Raw genomic sequence first — 25,197 nt, forward strand, 5'->3', positions numbered from 1 at the left:
GTAGCACCGCCCAGGTTTTGGAGGCACTTAAGGCGTTTTGCAAGGAGCTGCAAAACTGAACCCAGTTATCATGTTCTAGCTTATTTGCGTATTCGTTGAACTCCTGCGCTACGGCAGGAGTCCTGTCTTTGCCATACTGTTGTAAGCTATTCGATGCTTCAATGAGAAGCATGTTTCTTTTTCCTAGAAATAATACTTTTGTTGTTTTTCTTGTTTATTTACAGTGTTCCGCCATTCACAAATGTGCAAACATGAGCTAACAATGGGAAGCAACGATAGAGTAACTCAAACAAAGCGCTCACTTACTCCTGATGCTTATTAAAAGGAAGAAGAAAAGAGCTTTTAAATTGATAACAAGAAAACGTTCAATAACCTTCTCAGGGAATCGTCATATGGAAGCTAGTTCTCTGTCTGTGTGTTTATACTACTGTCGCGTCAATAGCGCCTTTTGAGAATTTTTAAGTTACGAAGTCGACAATATTCACGGCAAACTCCGGCTTCTTACACATTAGCACGTCTTTCTGCAGAGCATCGGTGCCCTATTTTCATAGCGCTCCTTTCAACCTGCTACGAATAATGGCACGCACAAGTATATTCACGAACTCGCCTCAGTGACGGTGAGTGTAGCGAGGATAGAAATGTCCGCCAGGGTGATCTCGTCGCCCGACAGAAACTTGTTCTCGCCGAGAAACCCGCCGAGAAGATCCAATGCTTGCACCAGCGGCTGCTCCTGCTCGGAGTCTGGCAGTGGCCCACCGAATATCACCGGGTACTGTTAAACAAGCGAGGAAATGAAGACATTACCAGCGATGACGCAGCCTAAATTGCGACATGTCTCAAGTGCAGAATCTGAAGCGGGGAAGCTACACTTGGCTTAGTGAGGTTTTAGGTGACTATAGCTACAGGGATTTCGTGCCACCTTACATTACATTCTATTGTTACTGTCAACTCATACTTTGTCATGTTTATGTAGTAGAAATACGTATTGCTATCAGTACACATTGGCAAGATTGGTGCCACAATTTACAGAACTACGCCTAATTTCATCTTAAGTGCAGACCTCTGAATATATTGAAACGTCGATACATACTACCGCGTTACACAATATCATATAATTGACTATAAAGACTCTGCGCAACAACATAAAAGAAATGAAAACAGGCCCGACGATACAACTCATGTGAACGTCGCATCAGCATGCTTAACGAGTTCTTAGCAGAATAAAAGCGTCGCAGCAACATTGCCGGTAAGCGAAATGTGTAGTTTTACTGTAATAATATTCCTTTGTTTCGCGTGTCACCTTGTTTGCATTAAAGAAAAAAAAAACGTTTGGACAGAAAAAGCTACAATAGTAACTTGACGAGGTTTCTGCCCATGTCCTGGCATGGAGGATAATGAGCAAAATATACAACTATAATTCATATAATGAACATGCGTTGGACAATAGTGAAATACCCGCCCGGTTTTGTGGCTTAGCGACTATGGTGTTCTGTTGCTGCGCATGAGGTCGGTCGCGGATTACATTGCTTGGCACGACAGTAGGATATATTTCCTTGTAAATGTATGTACTAATCTGAAGCGATACTGTTGCTCTCGGCTATTCACGCTGCGTCGGTAGGGAATGGGAAGTGGGATGTGAGGGTGGGGCACCTAGGTTGCAGATGACGGTCATGTAGGTGTCCAGTTTACTTCCACGGTGGGCGGAACCCAGAAACATGCATCTGTCGTTTGACAACATCTCAGTACCATGTTCTTGTAGGAAATTGTACATAGTAGTTTTAATACTTGGTCATATATCACACGAGCGAATTACAGGACAAAGCACACGTATGTCTATGGCGAACGGGCATAGATACCCGCCTTCCTTTATACATATTACACTACAGTGTTTCTCAGTGCGGCGTGCATAGTATTGTCACGCGGTTGGACGACAAGGTGAACAAGGTGACAAGGCGGTTTAGTCCTGGCTCAAAACCGTTCAGACGGATCCTCTACTTTCTTGTCTTCTCCGTGTGCTTTCTGTCCGAAACGCTGGGTGGTATTAGTCCCCCCCTTCTGAAAGCACTGAGTCGATGCTTAAGCCGTACGACATGCACAATTTCGGGCCGAAGCTGTCGACGCGAAGACAAGGCGCCGTCCGGAAATACCTCGTAAGTAACGTCACTGACACGTTTCAGAAACTTGTCCGGTCCGAAATAGCGGCTTAAAAGTTTTTCAGACAAGCCGGGACGTCGAATAGAGGTCCACACCCAGACTCGGTCGCCGGGGCAGTAGGCAACGTCTCGACGGCGGAGGTTGTAACGTCGTGCATCGGCACCTTGTTGGTAACTGATGTTTACGCGTACCAGTTGGCGGTCTTCGGCGTACTGAGTGTTGTGCTCGGCGTCTGGAGCAATTTCATCGGTTGTGTCGCACGGAAGCATAGCATCGAGCATGGTTTGCACTTTCGTCCGTAAACAGAACGGAAAGGTGAAAATCGCGTTGTTTCCTGTATTGCCGTATTGTAGGCAAACGTGATGTACGGAAGAATCTCGTCCCAAGTTTTATGCTGCACGTCCACAAACATTGACAGCATGTCTGCAATGGTTTTGTTTAACCTCTCCGTCAGTCCATTCGTTTGTGGATGGTATGCTGTTGTTCCTCGATGACTCGTGCAGCTCCGTCTGAAAATGTCCTCCATCATGTGTGCCGTAAAGGATGTGCCCCTGTCCCTAATCACACATGACGGCGCGCCATGCCGCAGGACGATGTGGTGTACGAAAAACTTTGCAACATTCGGAAGCCGCGCCGCTGGACAGTGCTTTTTTCTCGGCGTAACGAGTGAAGTAATCCGTTGCAACGATAATCCATTTGTTTCCAACGGAGGACAAAGGAAAAGGTCCTAGAATGTCCATTCCCACGAGGTCGAACGGGGTCCTAGGTGGTGAAATTGGTTGGAGTAGGCCCGCAGGTTTCATAGGTGGTGTCTTGCGGCGCTGACACTCGCGGCAGCCTTTCACACAGCAGTGTACGCTAGACGACAGCCGTGGCCAGTAGTACTGCTGGCGCACGCGCGCGAGAGTCCGCAAATAGCCCAAGTGTCCTGACGTGGGTTCGTCGTGGCATGCAAAGAGGATGTCGTCACGCATGTCAGCAGGCACAACAAGGAGAAAGGCTTTGTCACTGCCACGGACATTTTTCTTGTACAGGATGTCCCTTCTGAGAGAAAAGGTGGATAACTCGCGAGCAATATGCCCCGGAAGTTGAGATCCTCCGCCTTTCAGGTAGTCGATAACAGGCTGTAATTCTTTGTCTGCTCACTGCCTGGACATGAAGTCAGAATCAGAAATGGTCCCCAGGAAACCATCGTCATCCTCAGAGCTCAGAGCAGGGTGCCCCACAGGTGCGCGGGAAAGCGCATCGGCGTCTTCTTGTTTGCGCCCGGACCTGTACACAATAGTGGTGTCAAACTCCTGCAAGCGCAAACTCCACCGAGCAAGACGGCCAGACGGATCTCTGAGATTTGCCAGCCAGCACAGCGAGTGATGATCAGTCACCACTTTGAAGGGACGGCCGTAGAGGTAAGGCCGGAATTTTGTCGTCGCCCACACGACTGCCAGGTATTCTTTCTCTGAAGTAGAGTAGTTGGCCTCGGCTCGAGAGAGAGTACGACTGGCGTAAGCTATGACGTGCTCAACACGGTCATGTTGTTGTACAAGGACAGCCCCTAGTCCGACGTTGCTAGCATCTGTGTGGACCTCTGTATCCGCCTCCTCATCAAAATGGGCAAGTGCAGGTGCTGTCTGCATGCGCTGTCGTAGCTCTGCGAAAGCTGTCTCTTGCTCTGTGGTCCGGGAAAAAGGTACATCGTCTCGGGTGAGTCGCGTGAGTGGTTCGGCTACCCTGGCGAAGTTGGCAATAAATCGACGATAGTAAGCGCACAAACCAAGGAAACGTCGCACTGCTCTTTTGTCTGATGGAACAGGAAAACCAGCGACGGCTGCAGTTTTGTCCGGGTCGGGGCGACCTCCATCTGCACTCACGACATGTCCAAGGAATTTCAGCTCTTCATAGCCGAAATGACATTTTTGAGGTATCAGCGTGAGTGCAGCTGAGCGAGTCGCTTCCAGTACCATTCTTAGGCGCTTCAGGTGTTCTTCGAAGGTGTCAGCGAATATGACATCATCGAGGTAAACAAGGCAGCTTTGCCACTTAAAGCCCGCGAGAACGGTATCCATCAACCTCTGGAAAGTGGCCGGGGCGGAACAGAGGCCGAAAGAAGAACTCGGAATTCATAAAGGCTGTCTGGGGTGATATAATCTCGACCGGGTGAGGTGGAGGTGGGTCGTCACCGCAGGAATCAGGAGACGACGATGAAGGCGGGCATCGTGATGATGAAAAATAGAAAAGATTGTATTCACTTCATTGGTACATGGTTTTGAGTCTATCCGAGTCTCGAGCGGTTCTGCTTAACACGGGGGCCAGGACGGCCTTAAATCCCCTCGTGGTGGCCGATGTTTCTTTCCTTCGGGGAAGTCCTCTCTCCGGTGGTCAAGTTGACGACCTCCTCTCACTCGGGTCCTCCTTCTTGGTAGCTCGCCGTTTTCGTCTGCTCCGTAGAGGTGAGAAGCTTTCTCGGGGATGAAGGGGATTATCTCGTCACGGGAAAAGAGCGCTGGGGCTTGCTTCCCACATTGGAGAGATAGATTCCAGGAAGATCATAACCTGCCGATGACTCCTTCGGGGAACTTGTGGAAGTGTCAGACCTCTGTCGGGCGGTCAAGTTGACGACCTCCTCTCCCTCGGGTCCTCCTTCTTGGTAGCTCGCCGTTTTCCTCTGCTCCGTAGAGGTGAGACGCTTCCTCGAGGATGTAAGAGGTTTATCTCGTCACGGGAAATGCGCTCGGGCTTCTTTCCCACATTTGACAGGTGCAGTCCCAAGCCGATCATAATAGGGGTTACAAACGCCGTCTTTTCTCGGTCTCGCTCATCAACCTCAATTTTACAATAGCCACTTTTTAAATCAATGGATGAAAAGTACTTCGCGTGCCGCAACCTGTCGAGAGAGTCATCGACCCGAGGGAGCGGGTATGAATGAATGAATGAACTTTTATTTCCCTTTTTAAGAAAGGGGAGGGGCCGGGGGGGAGAGAGGGAGGCCTGTGTGCTCCAGTCTTAGCACCTTGTGCTGCCACACGTCCGCCTACCAGTCGTGGTAGGCCTCCGCTACCTCCTCAGCCCACCTCAGGACTCGGTCCTGCAGGGTGGGGTCGGAGCTGCGCAGGGCAGCGGGTAAACATCTTTTTTTGTGATGCTCTTTAGCTTCCTGAAATCAACGCAGAAGCGAAGTGTTCCATCTTTCTTCTTCACTAGAACCACTGGCGATGACCACGGGCTGCTGGATGGTTGAATGACTCCGTCGTCGAGCATCTCCTTTACTTGCGTCTGAATCGCCTCGCGTTCTTTAGCAGAGACACGGTAGGGATGTTGTCGGATAGGGCGAGCATCATCCTCAGTAATTATTCGGTGCTTGATGAGGGGTGTTTGGCGGACTTTAGACAAAGAGTGCAGCTTTCCTCTCGTCCGAGAGCTTCGAATTGACGTCGATGCGGTCCAGAAAATTGTCATCATCACTTCCTCGGATGCGAAGCACTCGGCGACGTCGGTGACAGGATCTGCATAGGCGACGGTAGTGCCGCGGAAAAGATGTCGATGTTCGTACTTGAAATTTGTGAGGAGTATTTGCGACCCCGTCACGAACACGAACCAGGCTTCGGGCAGCGCATACATCTTGAAGCAGCAAAAGAGAGACGTTGCTTTCGGCGACCGCGTCCCCGTCTCGGAGGCTCTCGCACGTGACTTCTACTGGAACAGTCGCTCGTGGGGGCAATGTCACGCTGTCCTCAGCAACACGCAGCGTAAGTTTACGGCAGCTATCGGCGTCTTGCTCTGTGGCACGTAGTGTCGAGAAGGTCACGCTGTGCTCACGAAGATTTATAATTGCGCCGTACTCGCGAAGAAAGTCCTTACCGAGGATGAGTTGACGCGAACACTCTTGGAGGATGAGGCAGGTGACTACAAACATCGACGCACGAATATTAACTCTTGCAGTACAGCGGCCCAGCGGAATAACAACGTGACCTCCAGCTGTGCGAATGCTCGTTCCATTCCAAGGGATCATAACTTTCTTAAGAATCATGGCCGATTTCCTGCTAATAACTGAATAATCTGCACCTGTGTCCACCGATGCGCTGACCTGTAGACCGTCTATCAGCACAGGTATGTCAAGCGAGACACGGTCACCAAGTTCAGATGGGGTAACCGGCGATTCTTTGCCACTGCACTCATACGGGGATGTGATCGATGTGTTGTCTTCCTCAAGCGTCGATGAGAGGTCTTCCGCACTTTGAGTTCCAGCGACCTCGCCCCCGAAGGCCGCTGACTTCAGTTTTCCCGACGGGGGCTTGGCGAGCGTCCCTGTGCCGTCGCCCCGAAACGTGGACGAATGGCTGAGGGTCGCCTCGGAGATAGTGACCGCGATTGACGTCGTGTGAAAGTTACCCGTTGCTGGGCCAGATACTCATCAATTTCCCTTGGCCTCTGGCCAACCTGAGGACGAGGCGAGTTGATGGAGAAACCGCGCAGCCCAAGTTGTCGATACGGACACTCGCGGTAGACGTGACCGGCCTCACCGCAATAGTAGCAGAGGGGTCGTCTGTCCTACGTACGCCAGAGATCAGACTTCCGCGGGGGTGCACGGTGACCGTCGACGTCCAAGCCAGCGTGCGCAGCTTGAATTGCGCCTGGCGGCGGCGTCTGAATTGAGACTGCGGGGCGAGAAACAGGCATGGAGTTTCGCAAGTAGTCTGCATACGTACGGGGCTGAATATCTGCGAACATGGGAGCCGGTCCCGCATCAGAGGAAAGCACGTTGGGCATCTGTGGGTATCGGTGGCTGTGCAGTGATTGCTGAACCTCATCGCGGATAACACTGACGATGGGGCTAACCATTGGCAGCTTCTCCATTTCTTCACGGACGACAGAGCGAAAATTTCGCGAACCCATTCGGTGCTACTGCTCCCGAAGGTGGCCAACAATTCGGTAGCTGACGTGGCATTCACCTGCCGGTCGAAGAGGGCAGACCGCTGATGAAGAACTTTCTCCATCGTCACCGCTTCAGTGAGGAACTCGGCCAGACTTTTTGGAGGGCTTCGCACCAGACCAGCTTCACACCACGCATCAGGTGGCGTAACTTTTTGTATTCTGGCATAGCAGGATCTGCTCGTTTGAAAAGTCGAGTCATATCCTCGACGTACATGTTGACGGACTCATTCGGCATCTGAACGCGAGATTGTAATTCATGCTCTGCGCGTTCGCGGCGGTCGGTGTTCCTGTAGCACTCCAAAAGGTGATGTCGGAATTCACGCCAGGATGTTAACACGTCTTGACTCTTTTGGAACCACGTGCGGGCGGCGTCCTTTAAGCTGAAGTACACGCGCCAGAGTTTTGTGGCATCATCCCAGCAGTTGGTCGCAGCGACGCGTTCAAACTCACTCAGCCAGTCATCCACGTCCTCATATAAATCTCCGTGAAAGGCAGGGGGCGGCAGCGGGTTCTGAAGGGTACACTATGTTGGAGAAAGAGGCGTCGGAACTTCCGTGGTGATTTGAGACGAAGTCATAGCAGGCTGTCCTGGTGTCTCTGGTGGTAAGCCTCGTTGTCGACGATTTGCTCTGTGAACTGGGGTGTTCACGGGCGTAGGACTCGGGTTTCTGCTGCCGGACGGGGTCTTGTGCATGGAATGCGTCGTCGTCGTCGTACCCAGCACCTCCACCAGTTTTGTCATGCGGCTGGACGACAAGGTGAACAAGATGACAAGGTGGATTAGTCCTGGCTCAAAACCGTTCAGACGGATCCTCTACTTTCTCGTGTTCTCCGTGTGCTTTCTCTCCAAAACGCTGTGTGGCAGTATAAACATTAGTCCCGGTCAAGAAACACGTTATTGATGAATGTGTTTAAATGAAAATATCCATGCTGAGTCAATTCCTCACCAGTATTTTATGGCATGCGTCGAAGAGGGTACCCATGTCGAAGTAAAGAAGACGCTCCACTGAAGCTCTAGAGCGCGGATCGGTTGGGTACAAGGGGCTGTGAGGTACGTACCGGTTCACCAGGTACGTCAGTACTGCACGGCTGCAAAACAAAACCACATCGTAAGCAAAAAAAAAAGAGAAGGCAAAGGGAAACGATTGCAACGACACGAAACAGACATAAGTACGACTGAGTTATATTGGCTCCACAAACGATGCTCCCTAATTTATGCGGGTCTGTGCGAACTACCACTGGTAATGTAATATTGAAGAGTGAGTGTTAGGGCTGAAAGACCTTTGTATTTGAACTTTAGTTTGATAGTGAGCAGATTTTGCCCGGCGAATCAGAAGCTTTGCATTTAGTAGGCGTGTTAATCAATTGAAAACCAGTACGATTGCGAGAGAGAATTTGCCTTTGACTGGGGCCCACGATAATTATTTGCAGATTATGTTGTTTCTGAAATAAATCAATATCAATAAAAACTCAGCTGAACGAAATTGCGCTAAGTGATCATTAACGAAATCTTTCATTTCATTAGTCATGAGATGTGCGCATGCTCTATTGTCGCCAATTATGTAACTTTCGTAATTCATATGCATCTCGTAATAGGAATAGCAAAATCATCGCTTATACACGGAATAAAAATGGTTACTGAAGGATGGTCAGATACAGCAGTAAGAAATATCCAGGGCTAATAAGGATGCATTTTTCAGTTTCAATTATGAATGAGTTCTGCTTTATTGAGCTCAGAACGCAAGTGTATAAATTGAGTTCGCTCGAATAACGCTGGCTGGGATGTGTAGAATGACGCAACTAGGCGACTAACAGAATAGTGAATATTATTGAAAAATTCAGTTGAACCACAAGACAATCATACTGCAGAAACAAACTAATAAGAAATTTTTCACGTTATCATTTGTCTAAAAAGCAGCAAGTAGCCTGCAAGATTATGAATCCGGTATTTTAACTGTCGATCTGAACGAGTCCCAAGTTAGCGTTTATACCCCGCTACTACCTGTTTTAGTTTTGCTTGATATTCACACGTATACATGTTTATCTTTCACCGGTGGCCGCTTTCCACCGGCTAACAAATGTTAAACGTTATCGCTCGGCGCAGGACGCGCCTGTATCGGAAGTTTTTAGAACGTTATCGATGCTTCTTTCCATTGCCTGTTTTCACCGACGCTTCTGTTATCTGATTGCATGACTGACGCGAATTGTCTAGAACTTTCTGGAAGACACGCGGGCATCAGGGATTAATCTAGAACCTTCGATGACTCAGGTATAAAAGCCGACGCGTTTCGCCGCTGATCTGATTTTCGACGATCGCCGACTGTGTTCGCCGCTATCGTTGTGCTTTGAGTGTACCTTGCTTTTGTGGGCACAGGTTCGCCCAATAAACAACCCGTTTCGTCGTACACTGTTTTACGACTGTTTTCTTCAGCGTCACTACTACGTGACAATACAATACGCAGGAACGGCCGCCTAAGAGCTGCGCTCTCAAATTAGTTTGATCGTGTCATCTGCAAGTAAAATGACTACGACTTTCTCCACAGCATAAGCTTTGCGAATAAAACAAAAAAAAAACATTGCGCCTGGTATTTCTAAATCAATAAACAACTTTCAGGAGGTGATCACGCTTATTCTGTTCGAGAAACTTATTTTTGTAACGTTTATGTGGCATTGTGCCGAAAGTGCATTTATTTTATCATGTACAGCACAATATGTGGTAATCGTTGAGAACGCAATTTACTACTTCCTGGATTTTCACGGCTGCTCTCGAAGAATAAAAACCTCGAGCGAGTTGTTACGCCACTCACGAGGAGCTGTCACACTGTACAGAAAGTAGCGAGAATTGGATCGCGACAAGCCTCTCAAGATCGATGCTGCGGGCCAGCTCCGCCTGTGATGACACAAAAACGGGAAGGGTGTGCTAATTACCAGAACGCAATGGTCCTCTGTTCCATTCCCTCTTACCAGAGAAGTGTTTTGTTTAGCGGGTACAAACATGAAGAAAGGTGCTGTTGTTTTCTAACGCTCTAAATATAATCGCACTAGGGAGATTGTACCGAGCGGATGTCCTCAAACCTGATGAAGTCTGTGACTCAGGCCCATTGGCAGGGGGGGGGGGGGGGATCACCCTCCCCCCTGAAATTTTTATCTTTTCGTGCGTTACCGAAAATAATTAGCGAAAGATAGGTGCTTTTCTCAAATAGTCAAGGCCTTCGGCAAATGGGCACCCCCCGAAAAAAATTACTGGCTACGGGCCTGCTGTGAGCTATGCGATATCTTCGTAGAGGCTGCAATTTGAACTTTCCGGTTCGTGGTGAGAGTGATTTTTCATGGAATGGAAAAATCCGCTCCCCTATATGGCCATTGTGTTTGACTGCTTAAGTTTCCGAATGCAAAAACAGCGTGGATGTACAAAGTTTTCCACAGAGTCTAAATTATTTCTTTCCATTCGGCTTGACCATACAGAGAAGCAGCAGAGCATTCAAACAGTAGAGCGTCTACCGTCACATTGGCGCATAAGCATTGTGAAAATGGCGCTAGCACCTAGCGACATTATGATTCTCAAGGAGCCTACCGGACGTCGGTGTGCTCGCTCGCGATCGTCGTCTTCTTTCACAGCTGGCTCCGTTGCCGCTCATTATTCCAGCGTTGAATTTCACTTCTTTTCTGTCGTTGTAATGGGGAGGCCGCGTTTACGCGGTTTGAGCCATTGCTTAAGGGGGTGAGTCATTCATTGTTCGTATCCTAAAGCGCGTTACGCCGGCGCGGTAGGACACGTCGTCAGTTGTTCCTCTGAGTGTGGTAGGAGAAGGACGTACGTTAACCTAAGGTCTAGGGGCTGGCGCCATTAGAGACACTTTAAGGGAACAGTCAGGTCGCCTACAGTTTCTTTATTTTTCGGGGGGGGGGGGGGGGGTACGTTAAGCTCTTTGGTTAGAACTAACGTGTTCTGAGCTATTTTGTTCCCGTTTCCCGCAACATCTATTTTATTTTCTCAATACTCAGTTGCGGCTTGACTAAATGACCACATTCATTCATCCCTTTTAGTCTATGATATTTCTTTAAAAGTCAGCGTAGCGCTTTTAGTGACGGTATACATTTATGGACACCATCACTTAAGGTGGCGGTCCCACTCCGGCGGCACGAGCCCCCCGTTTTCAGTACTTTTGGAGCAACCGTGGCGGCTCTTCTACTTAGGATATGAAGTTGTCGTATAAACCATAAAAAGCTTAATTCTTGTAGATTCCAACTATATATAATATAAAGAAATTCATTGGTGTGATTTATAAATAAGTGTTCAAGAACAAGCATGAGATACATGGTTTTTGCGAACTGTGTCTCAGTTGTGACCATATTTAGAAGAAACTACCGCACTTACTGCATTGCGGCTTGCTCTGTAGCTTTAGGACATATTTATCTAGTTCCTAGACGTAGCAAATTAATTTTAATTTTTAATTTTTGGATAATTTGCTTTTGAAAATTGCCAAATATCGCAATCTTCTGTTGTAAACAGTCCAGCAACTACATGCTCAAGGAAGCTACATTTTGGATAAAGTAGAGTTCAAAGAATTTACATTTAGGACGCCAAATTTCATTTATGTAACTTTATTAGTTTTCCTAATAATGCGGCCGAAATTAAGCAATATTTAGAATTCTGGTTTTATTTTTGCCCATTTTTGTGGGAAGGTAATAAAGCTACGAAGCTGCGCTTTAAAACTAATAAAGGTACATCAATGAAATTTGCGTCCTAAATGGAAATTCCTTGAACTCTACTTTATCCAAAATTTGGCTTCATTGAGCATGTAGTTTCTGGGCTGTTTACAACAGAAGATTCCGATATTTGGCAATTTTCAAAAGCAAATTACCCAAAAAGTAAACATTCAAAATTAATTTGCTAAGTCTAGGAACTAGATAAATATGTCCTAAAGCTACAGAGCAAGCCGCAATGCAGTAAGTGCGGTAGTTTCTTCTAAATATGGTCACAACTGAGACACAGTTCGCGAAAACCATGTATCTCATGCTTCTTCTTGAACATTTATTTATAAATCACACCAATCAATTTCTTTATATTATATATAGTTGGAATCTACAAGAATTAAGCTTTTTATGGTTTATAAGACAACTTCATATCCTAAGTAGAAGAGCCGCCACGGTTGCTCCAAAAGTACTGAAAACGGGGGGCTCGTGCCGCCGTAGTGGGACCACTACCTTAAGTGGCTACTCAGACACATACAAGCTGCTATATGCACTACATCCTAAATGGGCTATTTGCTAAATACAAAAAAAACCTATATGTGTTAATTTTTATCTAGTACACAGCAACACCGTACCTCACTTTAAGTGCAGAAAAGCATAGCCGCGCATGAGCTCTAATATGAGACGGTCATTTGTTTAAGAAAACGTTATAATCTCATAACTGGCACACCTAACTATAAAGAATATTGGTTTCGTAAAAGAGTGAACCACCTCTAACCGAGTTTGTTGTTCACAGTTATGGCCAGTAACTCGATGGGCCTTAGATATTCGTGCTACGGCCTAACGTTTCTTATTTCTCGTCTGCACTGTGTTTAGGAAAAATAAAATAGATGTACATGAAGAATATAACGATATTCAGGCATAATTCATGAGTGGACAGGGTGGACGATGGCGAAATTATGCCCCGTCTGCTGAACCAGCGGACGGTAATTGCACGAGACATATTAGTGTGCAGTTTCGTAATGTTTCAGCATTAAACTAATTATCAGTTAATTCTTATCAGTTGATGCCTGCAGTTCTAGCAGCATGCTCAACCTAAAATCCCGACAAGGTGTTTTCCTTTTTTCCCTAACAAGAAGATACATAGGAAAACTATCGTCTAAAGCATTGAAACATACAACCCTGTTCTACTGTCAAAGGGACTAATAAAACTAACGTTACGTTAGTGGAGGTCCCGTCACAAGGGCGCGCGCAAATATAAGTATTACATTCCAGTGGTACTTATAGGTGCCTGATAATGGCTTTCTGTCGAGTTCATATGGTTAAAAAAACGTCCGCTCGCCGTGTCCATCGCAGTAAATGGCGCTGAAACGAGATACATATAGTATGTAGGCAATTGAGTTGTATAGAATGGAAGCATATGTCTACGATAACACTGGCGCGTTTCTTCACGAGCAAAGGCGTCTCTCGAGCTAAGGTAGAGATGAATATATTGATAGGCAAGCTGACCCTGCAGGCATTTCCTCCTCCGCTAACAGCCGCCTCAGTTTCATAAATAACCAAACAGGGTATAAGTGAGATACTACTTGCCAATATAGGGTCCACGGTTGCGTTCATGACATTAACAACTGTACACGTGCATGAGCACCACCCCGGCACGAGATAAACATGAGATGTTATGACCTTGATGCTGGACCAGGTAAACTAGAAATTATCGTTCAGTGTCTCAGAAAGCCCACTACCCCGAAAGCTAATTTCACGTACACGAAGATCACGTTATTACCATTATATGAAATGTCCAATCCATTATCTGCCGGCTAGAAGTGGAGCTTGAAGTTTGCGCTAACACAATGAATTGTTCTCGTCGAGTTATTATTAACTTTTCTCCGGCCCATAGCAGGAAATAATGTACGTTGGATGTGCGTAGTCTAGAGTAGATGCCATGGACGGCAATTGTCTTTTCGTCGGCGGTAAGCAGCACCCGAAGCTCCACGTGCTCTCATAGTGGCGATTCCTTGAAGACAGGCTAGGAGTGGGGAGGTAACTGCCGACTGCAACGTGCAGTTCACCAGGCAAGCAGCCTATGAACTGCGTATAGCATCGGAGACCTTCCAAGCGATCCCGTAAATTGCAGCTATCGGACCTAATTCTTGAGGCAATACAACCCGCGCAGTCAGCTACGAGCGAGCATACCAAAACTGCGTGGTTTGATTATAGTAAGTCAAACGAAATACAGCCTTGCACGGCTTGTTTGTTGGTAAAGACAGGAAGGGTTCTTTCACCTCACAGTAAAGCGGATTTTTGTACGTGCTCACGGAATTCTTGTGAAATTAGGCTGGTACACATCACCAAATGTGATTGTCATGATCAACAATTTCATTTAGGGACGCACCAACACGAAAGAAGGGCTCTTATGAGCAGTGAAATTTCATGGAAGTGTTAATGGTTGCAGTGCGTTTTGGCACCACTGCCGATGTCGCTTTACATCGATCAAAATTGCCTGTTGAGCAGCAAAATGAACGAACAGTTGACCGCAGCATGGTAGCTTTCGACAAACCAATAATAAAGAACAATGATGCATTGTTAAGCGAAATGGCGTTCTACATAAAATCAGGAGTCACTTGCCTTTCCCAAAGGACAAAGCCATCGTCGACCAGCGTCGGCAAGACGGCCTGAGGATTGATCTGGACAATGAGAGAAAAACTACTAGCTTATCAATTCATTTAAACGCATTAAACATATGTGCAGAACGTACCCACCGTGGTGACTCGGTGCTTATAGCGCCGGCAATCTCAGCATGCAGCTTGAACCCAAAGGAATTTGAACCAGTAAGCGCCCGTGCCTTTTGATTTGGGTACACTTCAAAACAACTGCACGTATTCAAAATAAATGTGGAGCTTCATGGCTTCAGTATGGTACCTTACTAGTAACAAATTAAATGAGGAGTCATTTCATCCATCAACAACACATAGTGAAGATCAATGTTACCAGTTTTGTCTTATTCATGTCGACTAACGTTTTGAAGCAATTGTTAAAAACAAATAAGTAAGTTTTCCATAAACTAACTGGTACGTATTCTCAAACTTAAAATGTCATGTGATCTGCAGCTGGTGCTTTCATTTAGCAAGCGCTGTAGTGTAGGGGTCATTTTAGAGCAAGAAATATGTGAAACGCAATCTCATGCAGCATGATTACAAGAAGTTATTAGCATATAGAAGTCGCAGCTCCAGTGCGTCTTACACTATACGCACTCTTTATTGTGGCATAATACAAAATTTCATGGCACAGAGACTCTTTTCCTCTTTCTTTCTTTCTTTTTTATTTGTTGAGAGGTTGGGAGGGGGGCCTTATGTCGTGTTCGTGCGGAGCGTGTGCATCTTTTCATTTGCGTTCTCATTTTCGGCGTGCCATTTTGCAAAATTTCAAACACGAATTCATAACTAAAGTGCGTATTTGTAATTCCGAGCCTTGGAGTCTCACTGCCAGGGCACAAGGAATGTTGAAATCGTATACAGGGCCGGAGCTTCTGTAGCCTGTGTCGCTCCTCTGTTTATATGTTGTGTGCGTTGAAGTTTTCGCACGTGATTCGGACGTCATACACAAATTGCTCTCTGCCTTATTCGAAATGTGCCGGTACCTGCAAGGCGGTTGAAGAAATTACCATCAAATTATTTTTTAATGTCGTCATACGTAGGAAAAATAAACAGAATTCATTCAGACTCGCTCTCAAGTTATATTTTTTGCTTAAAGTTCATTCGGAGCCACATTTACAAAAAATCTACGCAGCCGGGCTCACTCTGACTCACTCACCAGAATCAGACTCATGTAGGTTTACTTGCACTGCGGACGCTTACAAACTAAGGCTTTGTCGTGAACTGAGCACATCAATGATTAAAAGTTCCATACGAGACTAATATATATTGCACATGTAGAGGAACTACGGACACTAAACATTTTTAAAAAGTATGCACACAATGGTGCTGGTGATGTAGCAACAGGCGGGGTTAGCCTGGCATGAATATCCGGCAATTGCTTTGCCTGAGCATCTCATACGTTTAAACTTACAAGCAAGTTACCTATTTCGTATGCATCACAATGTACTGTAACTTTTTTTACATGCCAAACCACGATCTGATTGAGGCAAGCTGTAGTGGGGTACTCCGGATTACTTTCGACCACCCGTGGTTCTTAAACGTGCAACTGAATGCGTGGTACACGGGCGCTTCTGCATTTCGCCCCCGTCGAAACTAGGCCGTCGCTGCCGGGATTTGAGCCTGCGACCACGTGCTTAGCAAAGCAAAATGACGTGTAGGAACAAATATGTGTGACACACGATGTTGGCAGTGCTAGAAGTATTTCTCCTAAGGATAAAATGTGCTAAAGGGATGTTTAAAAATTTGATAATTCGTATATCCTTTGGTGATTGTAAAACGGTGTTTCAAAGAAGTATGCTTAATCCCTCTTTCATAGGAATCGGTAGAACACGAAAGTGAAACGTGTCTTCACAGAAGCTGTTGTATTTTTGTTTCGTGAGCTCACGATCCGCTGAAGCCAAAGGCGCACAATTTCCGGGTCGGCGACCATGTTGCAGGTTTGCTTAGCGCGCGGCGTCTTCTTGGCGAGCGCCGTCCTACTGACGAGTGGCTTCGGCGAAGGTGCGAGCATTCTGCAACGGCTCCGTAGTGGCTACGACAGCCAGTCGAGCTGCGACGCGCACAGCTGCAGGAATGCCAGTGGCAGACTTCGCACCGTGCGCCGCGAACGCGCGAAGGCATTCTGCTTCACGCTAGCGTGTCTCTCGCCGGAGCAAAGCGAGATTCGCCCGGTGATGTCGTTGCCTTTCTGCGCCTTTTAGCGCAGCAGATTGGGCTATTAATCGCCAAATTGTCTACATTTTATGCGGGTTGGCGTCGAAAATTCTGAGTTGGCTACATGGCAATGTTTGGGCTATTTTTATCTTAAGGACTTCTGAGTACCGAGGACCCCGTCAACGCTGACACAATTCGGGAATGCCGGTTTGTGAAAACCCAAAGCTCATTGGTGCTACAAATATATGTAGGTAATCTCGAACGCTGTGTTTTTAGGCAATCTCGTCTTGTCGGTGTGATCAGATGGCTGAGCATCGCATCAGCTCTGAGGTGCATTCTGAACCAGTGGACCGCTTTGAGCGCCCACTTTGAAACCGCGAAAGGGCGTGAACGTTGTTCCGCAGCGAAAGTTCTGAGCGAAATGTACGCGGACGAGCAAAACATGCTGTTGATTACTTTCCTAAGCCCGATCATTGACGAATTCGAAAGAGCAAGCAAATTATTTCAATTAGAATCTCCGAGTCCACTTAAACTGCACGAAAACTTGACCACATTAATCAAGTCTCTGAAGGGAAGGGTTGTCATGCCCGGTTACGCAAAAATAAGCTGTGAGGATTACATCCTCCATGTTAGGGTATGCGGCTTCGAAGCGGCGTTTCTCGACTCTCTCGAAAACTCTGCTCTGAGGGAGTTGGACAAGATAGCGCGGTTGGAAAGATGCCGTAACTTTATTCCTGCATGCATCAAAGCGTGATGAAGCTGCTCCCATCAAATTTGAAGCTTCTCGAGCCTAATAATATCAAGCCGCATTCTTTTGATCCCTTCCGTCGCTCCTTCTCAATCTTTATGGAAGGGGGCCTTTTTCTTCATTAGAGTCCGAGTAAAGGCCGTTTCACATGGTGCGATTTTGCACTGCGATTATCGCACCGGAAGTGCGATTTCCGTCGCATGCGACGAAAATCGCAGTCGCAGGGCCGATTCTGCGATTTTCGGCTGCGACCAACCGGTTGGTCGCAGCGTCGCAACGTCGCAGCAATCGCTGCGATTTTTCCGTCGAAATTGCGCCGAGAGGTATTTCGCGGTCTGTTTTGGAAAATGGCGGCGGTCGCTCAACGCAACGTTTACAGATACTTTTTTCTCTATAAATAAATAATGGATCAACAAGCCTCGAACAGTGCAACTAATTGAGTGGAGCCTTGGATTGCGCAATCGGTACGTAACATCAGCACCGACACGCGAACAGTGCAGATAAAAACTTGTAGGTCAGATTCGGTTCTGTGATTTCTAGGAGTTTGTTGATATGCTACGTTGCTAATCTGGCGACGCTGTTTTTAGGTTGGCTTCGGGTGCTGATAGTACGTACTTTTGCGTGATTTTCCGTTATTCACACGCGCTGCGAGTTAGTAAACACTACAGGTGTCCCTCACGGGAAGGCATGGCCTTCGGATGTCGTCCCAATTTTCTGGTTCTGGAGACAACTCGCGATATACGAAAACGCCACAGTTTTATCGCGGTATGCTTTTACGGACGGAACAATTTAAAGAATATGCAACTACGGACACATACTGTGGTCAATAGGTCACGCATACGCGCGACCATTTAGTTGCAGTCGGTTGGTTAGGGCTTTCATGCGCATTTTCCCCAATGAATTATCTCATTTCAAGGTTCTGTTACTTCCGCTGCGAGACGCAAAGCGACGTGCAAACTGGATATCGTAATGAATGTTCTACAATAGCATATTTCACGCTTTGACTGGGAATAAGCAGTATTGCCAATTTATTTTTGAAGCAATATTTAAACAGTTTTTTTTCTAATTTTTCTGATGCATCATTTTTCTCCTGAATAAAAAAAAAACAATAAACCTTCAGTGTGTTGCAGACTTTGTATCCTTACTGCATCTGTATTAACCCTCACATTAAAAGGTAATTGCACATTTCGCTTACTTCAGTGCATCAAATTACTTTTGCTTATGCTGGTTGTAACATATCGCAGTACTCTAAGAAACTACTTAGCCATAAACATCATTGCCTTTTCTTGCTTCTCTGTCTCTGCTTCCTGTAAAACACATGCAATAATGCGAAAAGCAGGCAGACATCTGGTTTTTATAAGTAGTAGATAACACATTAAAAAAAGCAGATCAAAATTGTGCAGTGAAGTTAGCCGGTTGCATTCCTTCGTGTGAATGATAGTATCTTTTCAAGTGTGGGTGGGTCTTGCATGTCCACAGCTCATAAAGTGTGCAGACTCATCACGAGGCGTAGGTATTGCCCATCAAGATGGAGGCAATGTTGCTAATGAGTCTGCATTTACTTGTATTACTGCATAAACTCGTATAACCATATCCCATCATTACTCAATCGAGCTTGCTCAGTCATATTCACCAAAATTCTACTTATCCAAGCTTGCTCTGACTCATATTCACCAAAATTGTACTTGGCCGAGCTTGATCTAATATTCACAAAGATTCTACTCAGGCAAGCTTGCACCGAGTCATATTCACCAAAAATCTACTTGCCGAGCTTGCTTTGACTCATATTCACTAAAATTATACTTGGATCAGCTTTCCCTGACTACCACATGACAATATTCACTAAAAGTTTACTCAACTGAGCTTGCTCTTACTCGTATTCACCAAAATTCTACTCAGTCAGGCTCAAACGAACTCAGACTCACGGTTAGTTCGAAGTCTTAGTGAGCCGACGTTTGAGTGAGTTCACCGTGCTATGTATACATTACATTATGTGACCTGTGCGGTGAATAAGCAAACATTGTCCGAGTATGTGTTGCATCGGGTGAAATAAGGACAACTGTAAACACTGCAGTTAGTTTTCTAGAGTTCAACTGACCGCTGCGTGAAAGCTTCGCCTCATGTCGATTCAAGCAAGTGCATTGGATCTGCATCATATTTTTTGCCAATCCTGCTGGCTGTCCTAGCCATTACTGGGTGGCCACATTTTGTACATTTCAACACAAAGTTGAATAAATGAATGTAGTGCAATATATTAAAAAAAAAGATGCTGGCATCACTACACGTACAACAATCAGAACATGACACAAACACATGCACATAAGATGCACACAAATGATAAATACATAAACAGATGGAATCTGCTAGCCACCACCTATTGAAAAAAAAAAAGAAAAAGCACAGGACTACGTATAACCATTCCCCTTGCCAGGTACATGGGCTATAGGAGAAACACACGTGCAACCTAGCAGTTACCTCGAGGTAGCAGCTATGGACGCTTTTGCATTCGCAGCTGGCCACTCAACCACTCAAGTGTGTTCAGTGTGCACTTGTACTTAGGCACACTTTTTATTGTCTGTATCTCAAAAATTTAATGTGGCTCCTCAAAATTTTGAGAATATTTGGATTCTGAGGCTTGCAAAGGTAAATATTTTTATTCCATTTTCGTTCAAGGTGAAGGCTCACACAAAAGATTAGAGATATTGTGAGTGCCCCTCACTTTCTCTCAGAACATAAGTAGTCTGTTATTGAGATTCTAGCAGCTTTTCAACAGCAAGAAAGGGAATCAGCTTCCCCTGTTTTCAGCATTGGGTTAATGCAGGCAATTCAGGGAGGCATAAAGTTTTGCTAATACAATCGGTTCGGGAATACCAGATTAGACTGTACCTTGACACTTTCCTTGCACTTTCTTATTTTGGTCAAATAACCCAGTTTGAAATGGCTCCAGTTAGCATGCTCTAACATTGGTCTAATATAGGTTAAGTACATGACTAGCTTAACCAGACTGGGATGCTGGCTTTCATTTCCAGGAAAGGAATCATAGCACCTGCTCCAGTTGCATATGTTTTTGGTAATCAGGGGTATTCAGCCTCACTTTAAGGATAACGTGCTGAAGCAGGTAGAAGCACACGCATGCCATTAGCGGATAGTTTCGATAGCTTCTTACCTTACACTTGCCACCATGAATACAAACTTTTAGCGTTCGATTTTGTTATTAAACAAACAAACGTACTCCTAACAAAGTATTTTAATGCTAGCCATGTGGCTACGCGGCTGCGCTACGTACTGCAGCATATTAACTTAAGCTTCTTGATACAGATTCACAGCACACTAACAGCGCAAGAAACAGGACGAGAAAATAGACGACGCCCATGTCTGCCAGAATGATACCATACTACGTACACAAGTGACTGCAGCTCCTAAAAAAATGTGGTGTCGGCTTTTGCGCCTTTCGAAATATTCAGAGAGCACTTGTATGAATAATTACAGCACAGGCGCCGAGACGGACGAGCCAGGCTGGCGCTAAGATAAACGTTCACAACACAAATTCCATTGCACGTTCAGTAATTACACACAGATCATTTGCGGCTTTGTTCAGGGGCAGACGTGAGCTTTTGGGTTGGTGCTTGCTGCTAAGTTTGGTGCAAGAATATTGCTAGGAGCAGGAACCGCTAATGCGCAATCACGAGCAATGCACACACATCCGTTTTTCAGAAGCTGACGTTAATCACGGGTAGCGCGAGGGTCTCTGCGTTGACATGACGACTCCGCTGCAGCTAATTCCGAATACTGCATATGCGATGACAACAGCTATAGGGGCTTGTTGATAGGTCCTCTTGTAATTTGTTTAACCGCAGGTAGAACGACACAGGCATAAAACACACACGAGACAGCACACAACGCTGAACGACCACCTGCGAACAGCTGTTTACGTCCGCCATTTCTCCTCGTATTGAACTTCACAAACCGCTGTTGCGCACTCCAAAACAAACTAAACTTTGAAGCGTTTATAAATTACAAAACGCACGTATTATTTGGTCCTAATAAAGAGAGGTCAATTATATTATAACGCGCACGTCTTTTTCATTACATTAAACGAATTTACGCGGCGTGTGCGACAAAAACTGGCAGCAAGGAACCCTGGGCGTCGCATAATCGCATTGTTGACATCGCACCATGTGAAATGGCCGTTGCGAATTTCGCATCTGCGAAAATCGCAGCTGCGAAAATTGCAGTGCAAAATCGCACCATGTGAAACAGCCTTAACGCGTGCTGCAGACGACTATTCACCATATAGCAGAAGGCGTCGAATGCATCACCAAGTTGTGGGCTAGCATCAGGAATGCAAAAAACAGTGCTGGAAATCCAATGTTCCACCTACTGTATGAGCTTGCTTTGCCCTACTTGCGCTGCCTCATTCGAACGCAGCCGTCGAACGTGTGTTCAGGCAGGTTTCGTTGACAAAGAATGATTTGAGAAACCGCATTTCGAATGAGACACTGCACCAACCCTGAAAAAGAATTGCTTCATTGGAAGATGCTACAGAGTTCATCGTGTCAAGATCAGCTACGGGCTGTCCAGAGGGCCCACGATGTCGCTGAAGAGCTGGGCCTAACGGTGCCATCGTGGGTGCAGCCCGCCACGGTTTGAAAGAGTCGAGCCTCAGGACTTCTATAAATAACGTTTTCACAGACACACACACTGCAAGCTCTTCTTCACGTTAAGTTTCGTCTGGCAGAGAGTGGAGACTGCTGCAATGATTTCCAGCCAGATGAACAGTTTCTGTTGCGTTTCAACTCTGCAGTTCTACATGGTCGAAGTGGCAGTGGAAGTTAATTCAAATGGGGCTAGATTGTATATATAACCCATTTGCGTAAATCGTTAGAAGAATCAACTGTACTCGACGCAATGTTTTCTTTTCGTTCTTTGTTTTAGTCAAACAGCTTTGCACTACGTGAAAGTTACGATTGGTTCATAGTACTTCTTGAACGTTGCACATTATTACAATGATCAGGTCTGTAAATATATGAAAAACGACTTTCTTCCACAGTGAAGATGGCAAAGGAATTGCGCACCAAAGGTCGGTGAGTAATTGCCTTGCCAACGTTAGGATGATAACTCGTCGGTTTTCCTACCGTACTCCTGCGACAATTTTTTTTTCCTTTAAACTATATATGTGCATGCAAGTAATCATGGCTTACTTTTTATATGCACATACTTCATAATCATTGTAATTCATCTTTGTTCGTCTTACTAGTCATTACATTCTACTTTGCTCACGCGTATTTTCCAGCCGTGATGTGAAAAAAAACTGCATTCCATATACACAAGTGCTTGTGGTACTGTTACATCCTTATTTTATTATTTTTGCTCACATCGCAGTGGTGGTTGGGCAAAGAGTTCTTGCCACTTTGTAAGGGTAGTGTTCTACTGACCTCCTATTTATTAGAATTCGTTAAACAAAGCGGTTTACATTGTACTTCAGTTCATGACAGCCGTGCGCCACCCATAATATCTATTTTGTGTGTTCCCTAGTGGAATTACATTCCTTTTTTTATTCATGTCGCACTAAAAGTAAGGTGCCCTCCTTGGAAATTTGTCAACACACGCATTCGCTCCTGTGTTCACAGAAACTTAGGTACACGTTTTCATTAAAATTATGGAGCTTTACGTGCCAAAACCACGATCTGATTATAAGCCACGCCGTAGTGTGGGACTCCGGAAATTTGGAGCGCCTGGGGTTCATTAACGTGCACCTAAATCTAAATCCACGGGTGTTTTTCGCAGTGGCCGGGATTCGATCGCGCGACCTCGTGCTCAGCAGCCTAACACCATAGCCACTGAGCAACCACGACGGGTGCAGGTACACGTTTTCATATTGCACGAATCTTGTCATCGAAACCCTGTTTAAATATTGCGCAGTTCAACTCTTTTTCATACTAATGCCACCTGGATTATTGCCAGCGCCGTAAATGCAGGTGGTAATTAAGCCAGCAGATCGTTCTGTTGTGCTGCTTGTATGCGGCGGAAGTAATTTTGGAGGCGGAAATACGGGGTGAGATTTGCACACCATCTATCATACACCTGCAGAACATAAACATACGTTTTGGCTGTGTTTTGGCTACTTCTCGCTCATGGAAAATTTGGGTCTGGCTATTTTTGGGCTACACTTTGAGATCATTTGGCTATTTTTTCTTGTTGTTGTTGGAGCTATCTGGCAACCCTGTGTCGGCGGCGTCGGTGACGGCGGCGAGACCTGTTGTGTCTTGAGCAAGGCTATTCGCCTTGGCGCCTCTTTCAGCGTCGACGCTGAGCGACGCAGGGTGGCGAAACGCTGGGAAAACGCTGAATGTGGGGCGGCCTTAAGAGCGCCGCGCTCGCGTAGTGAGTGCGAGCTTGGCCATGGATGAGAACGAGGCCGGGCCGTCTTCTTGAGCATTGCGCGGGAGTGGGAGGCTTTGAGCCGTCGTCGGCAAGCGGTGTCTGACAACCCTGCGCATATCGCCCGGCGAACTGCTTCACTGGAGAGGGTCCAGAATGCCAAGCACGCGAAGCTAGCGTCGGAGAATGAGGAGTAGCGAGCCGTTCGGCTCGAAAAACGCCGGGAGCGGGACCACAACGTTGTTGGTTAAGCTAATCAAAGGTTAACCAAGTGAAGCCAAGACTTAACCACGCTAAACCAAGCTTTCGCTTTGCATATCCAAAGTTAGCTGAGCTAAGCCGCAGCCATTTTTTATTGTACAATTATTGTGTGAAACTATGCACGATGCTATGCTTGGTTCTTTATTCTATGGCTACACGGCGTTGGACCCTCCGCTGTGCTGTCACTACCGAAGCGCTCCCTGTCGGCGCTCGTTAGTGTCACAATGCAGTGCTTCGCTTCAACGCTACTAAATGGCGACTATCACATCCGTTGCCTAAGGTCCCTGTATTTTTCAAAGGTAGCGCAAACTCCTCCTTTCCGTGCCGTTTACTCCTCGCCCAGTGAGCGAAGCGCGCGGCCGCTACCGCCCGCTTCATATCGTATCGCATGCGGCGCGTTGAAGCGCTTGCTTGAAAGGTGACTGTTAAAAATTATGGGGTTTTACGTGCCAAAACCAGTTCTGATTATGAGGCACGCCGTCGTGGGGGACTCCGGAAATTTCGACCACCTGGGGTTCTTTAACGTGCACCTAAATCTAAGTACACGGGTGTTTTCGCATTTCGCCCCCATCGAAATGCGGCCGCCGTGGCCGGGATTTGATCCCGCGACCTCGTGCTCAGCAGCCCAACACCATAGCCACTGAGCAACCACGGCGGGTTGAAAGGTGACTGTTCTGGGCGCATTTTCACAAGGATGTTCGTACGTAAGGTATCTACGTAAGATATGTAGTACCTTCAATTATTAGTAGAATCTGCATCGCTCAGACGAGAAAAACGAAAGATAGAATAAGTTAAGCGCAATCCTAAGCAGTCTTTACTACTGCTTATTGTTCCTCGGAATCGAATGGTGTTCTGTGTACCTCACGCATTTACGAAAACAAAGAGGAGACATCAAACTATGCACACACAACACGGCGGAGATATTTATGTGCTAAATGCCCGCAACGTGTTTTTTTTTTTTTTTTCCAAAATGCATCCGCGCGCTTTTCTTTCCCCGTAAGTTATTTGCCTTGATTACCGTGTGTGCGAGCGCTTTCTGTGTTTTGCTCTTTAATTATGGACTCTTGAGAAGTCATGCTGGTATTCATATTGCCAAAATGCGCCCTTTTGTTCGCCGCAGAGCATAAACTGGGACTTTTTTTTTTTACTCAGTTGTTGGCTGATGGTGAACTCGCGAACGCACCCACCTTACCGCGTTCATCACTAACTGGGTGAGAACAG

At 46.3% G+C, this 25,197-nt stretch overlaps 1 protein-coding gene across 1 annotated transcript in view; it reads right to left on the reverse strand.

The window, feature by feature from the left end:
• The window catches only part of LOC119444409 (glutathione S-transferase 1-like), a 112,047-nt gene that overhangs the window by 78,009 nt on the left and 8,841 nt on the right, over nt 1–25,197 (reverse strand). The window contains exons 2-4 of the mRNA XM_037708813.2: nt 14,404–14,462; nt 8,031–8,172; nt 608–772 (exon numbers count right to left, since the gene is read on the reverse strand). Of these exons, the coding sequence (XP_037564741.2) occupies nt 608–772; nt 8,031–8,172; nt 14,404–14,462 (366 nt within the window). The remainder of the gene's footprint in view (nt 1–607; nt 773–8,030; nt 8,173–14,403; nt 14,463–25,197) is intronic.

The sequence above is a fragment of the Dermacentor silvarum genome, chromosome 3, assembly GCF_013339745.2.
Source record: "Dermacentor silvarum isolate Dsil-2018 chromosome 3, BIME_Dsil_1.4, whole genome shotgun sequence".
Lineage (NCBI taxonomy): Eukaryota > Metazoa > Arthropoda > Arachnida > Ixodida > Ixodidae > Dermacentor > Dermacentor silvarum.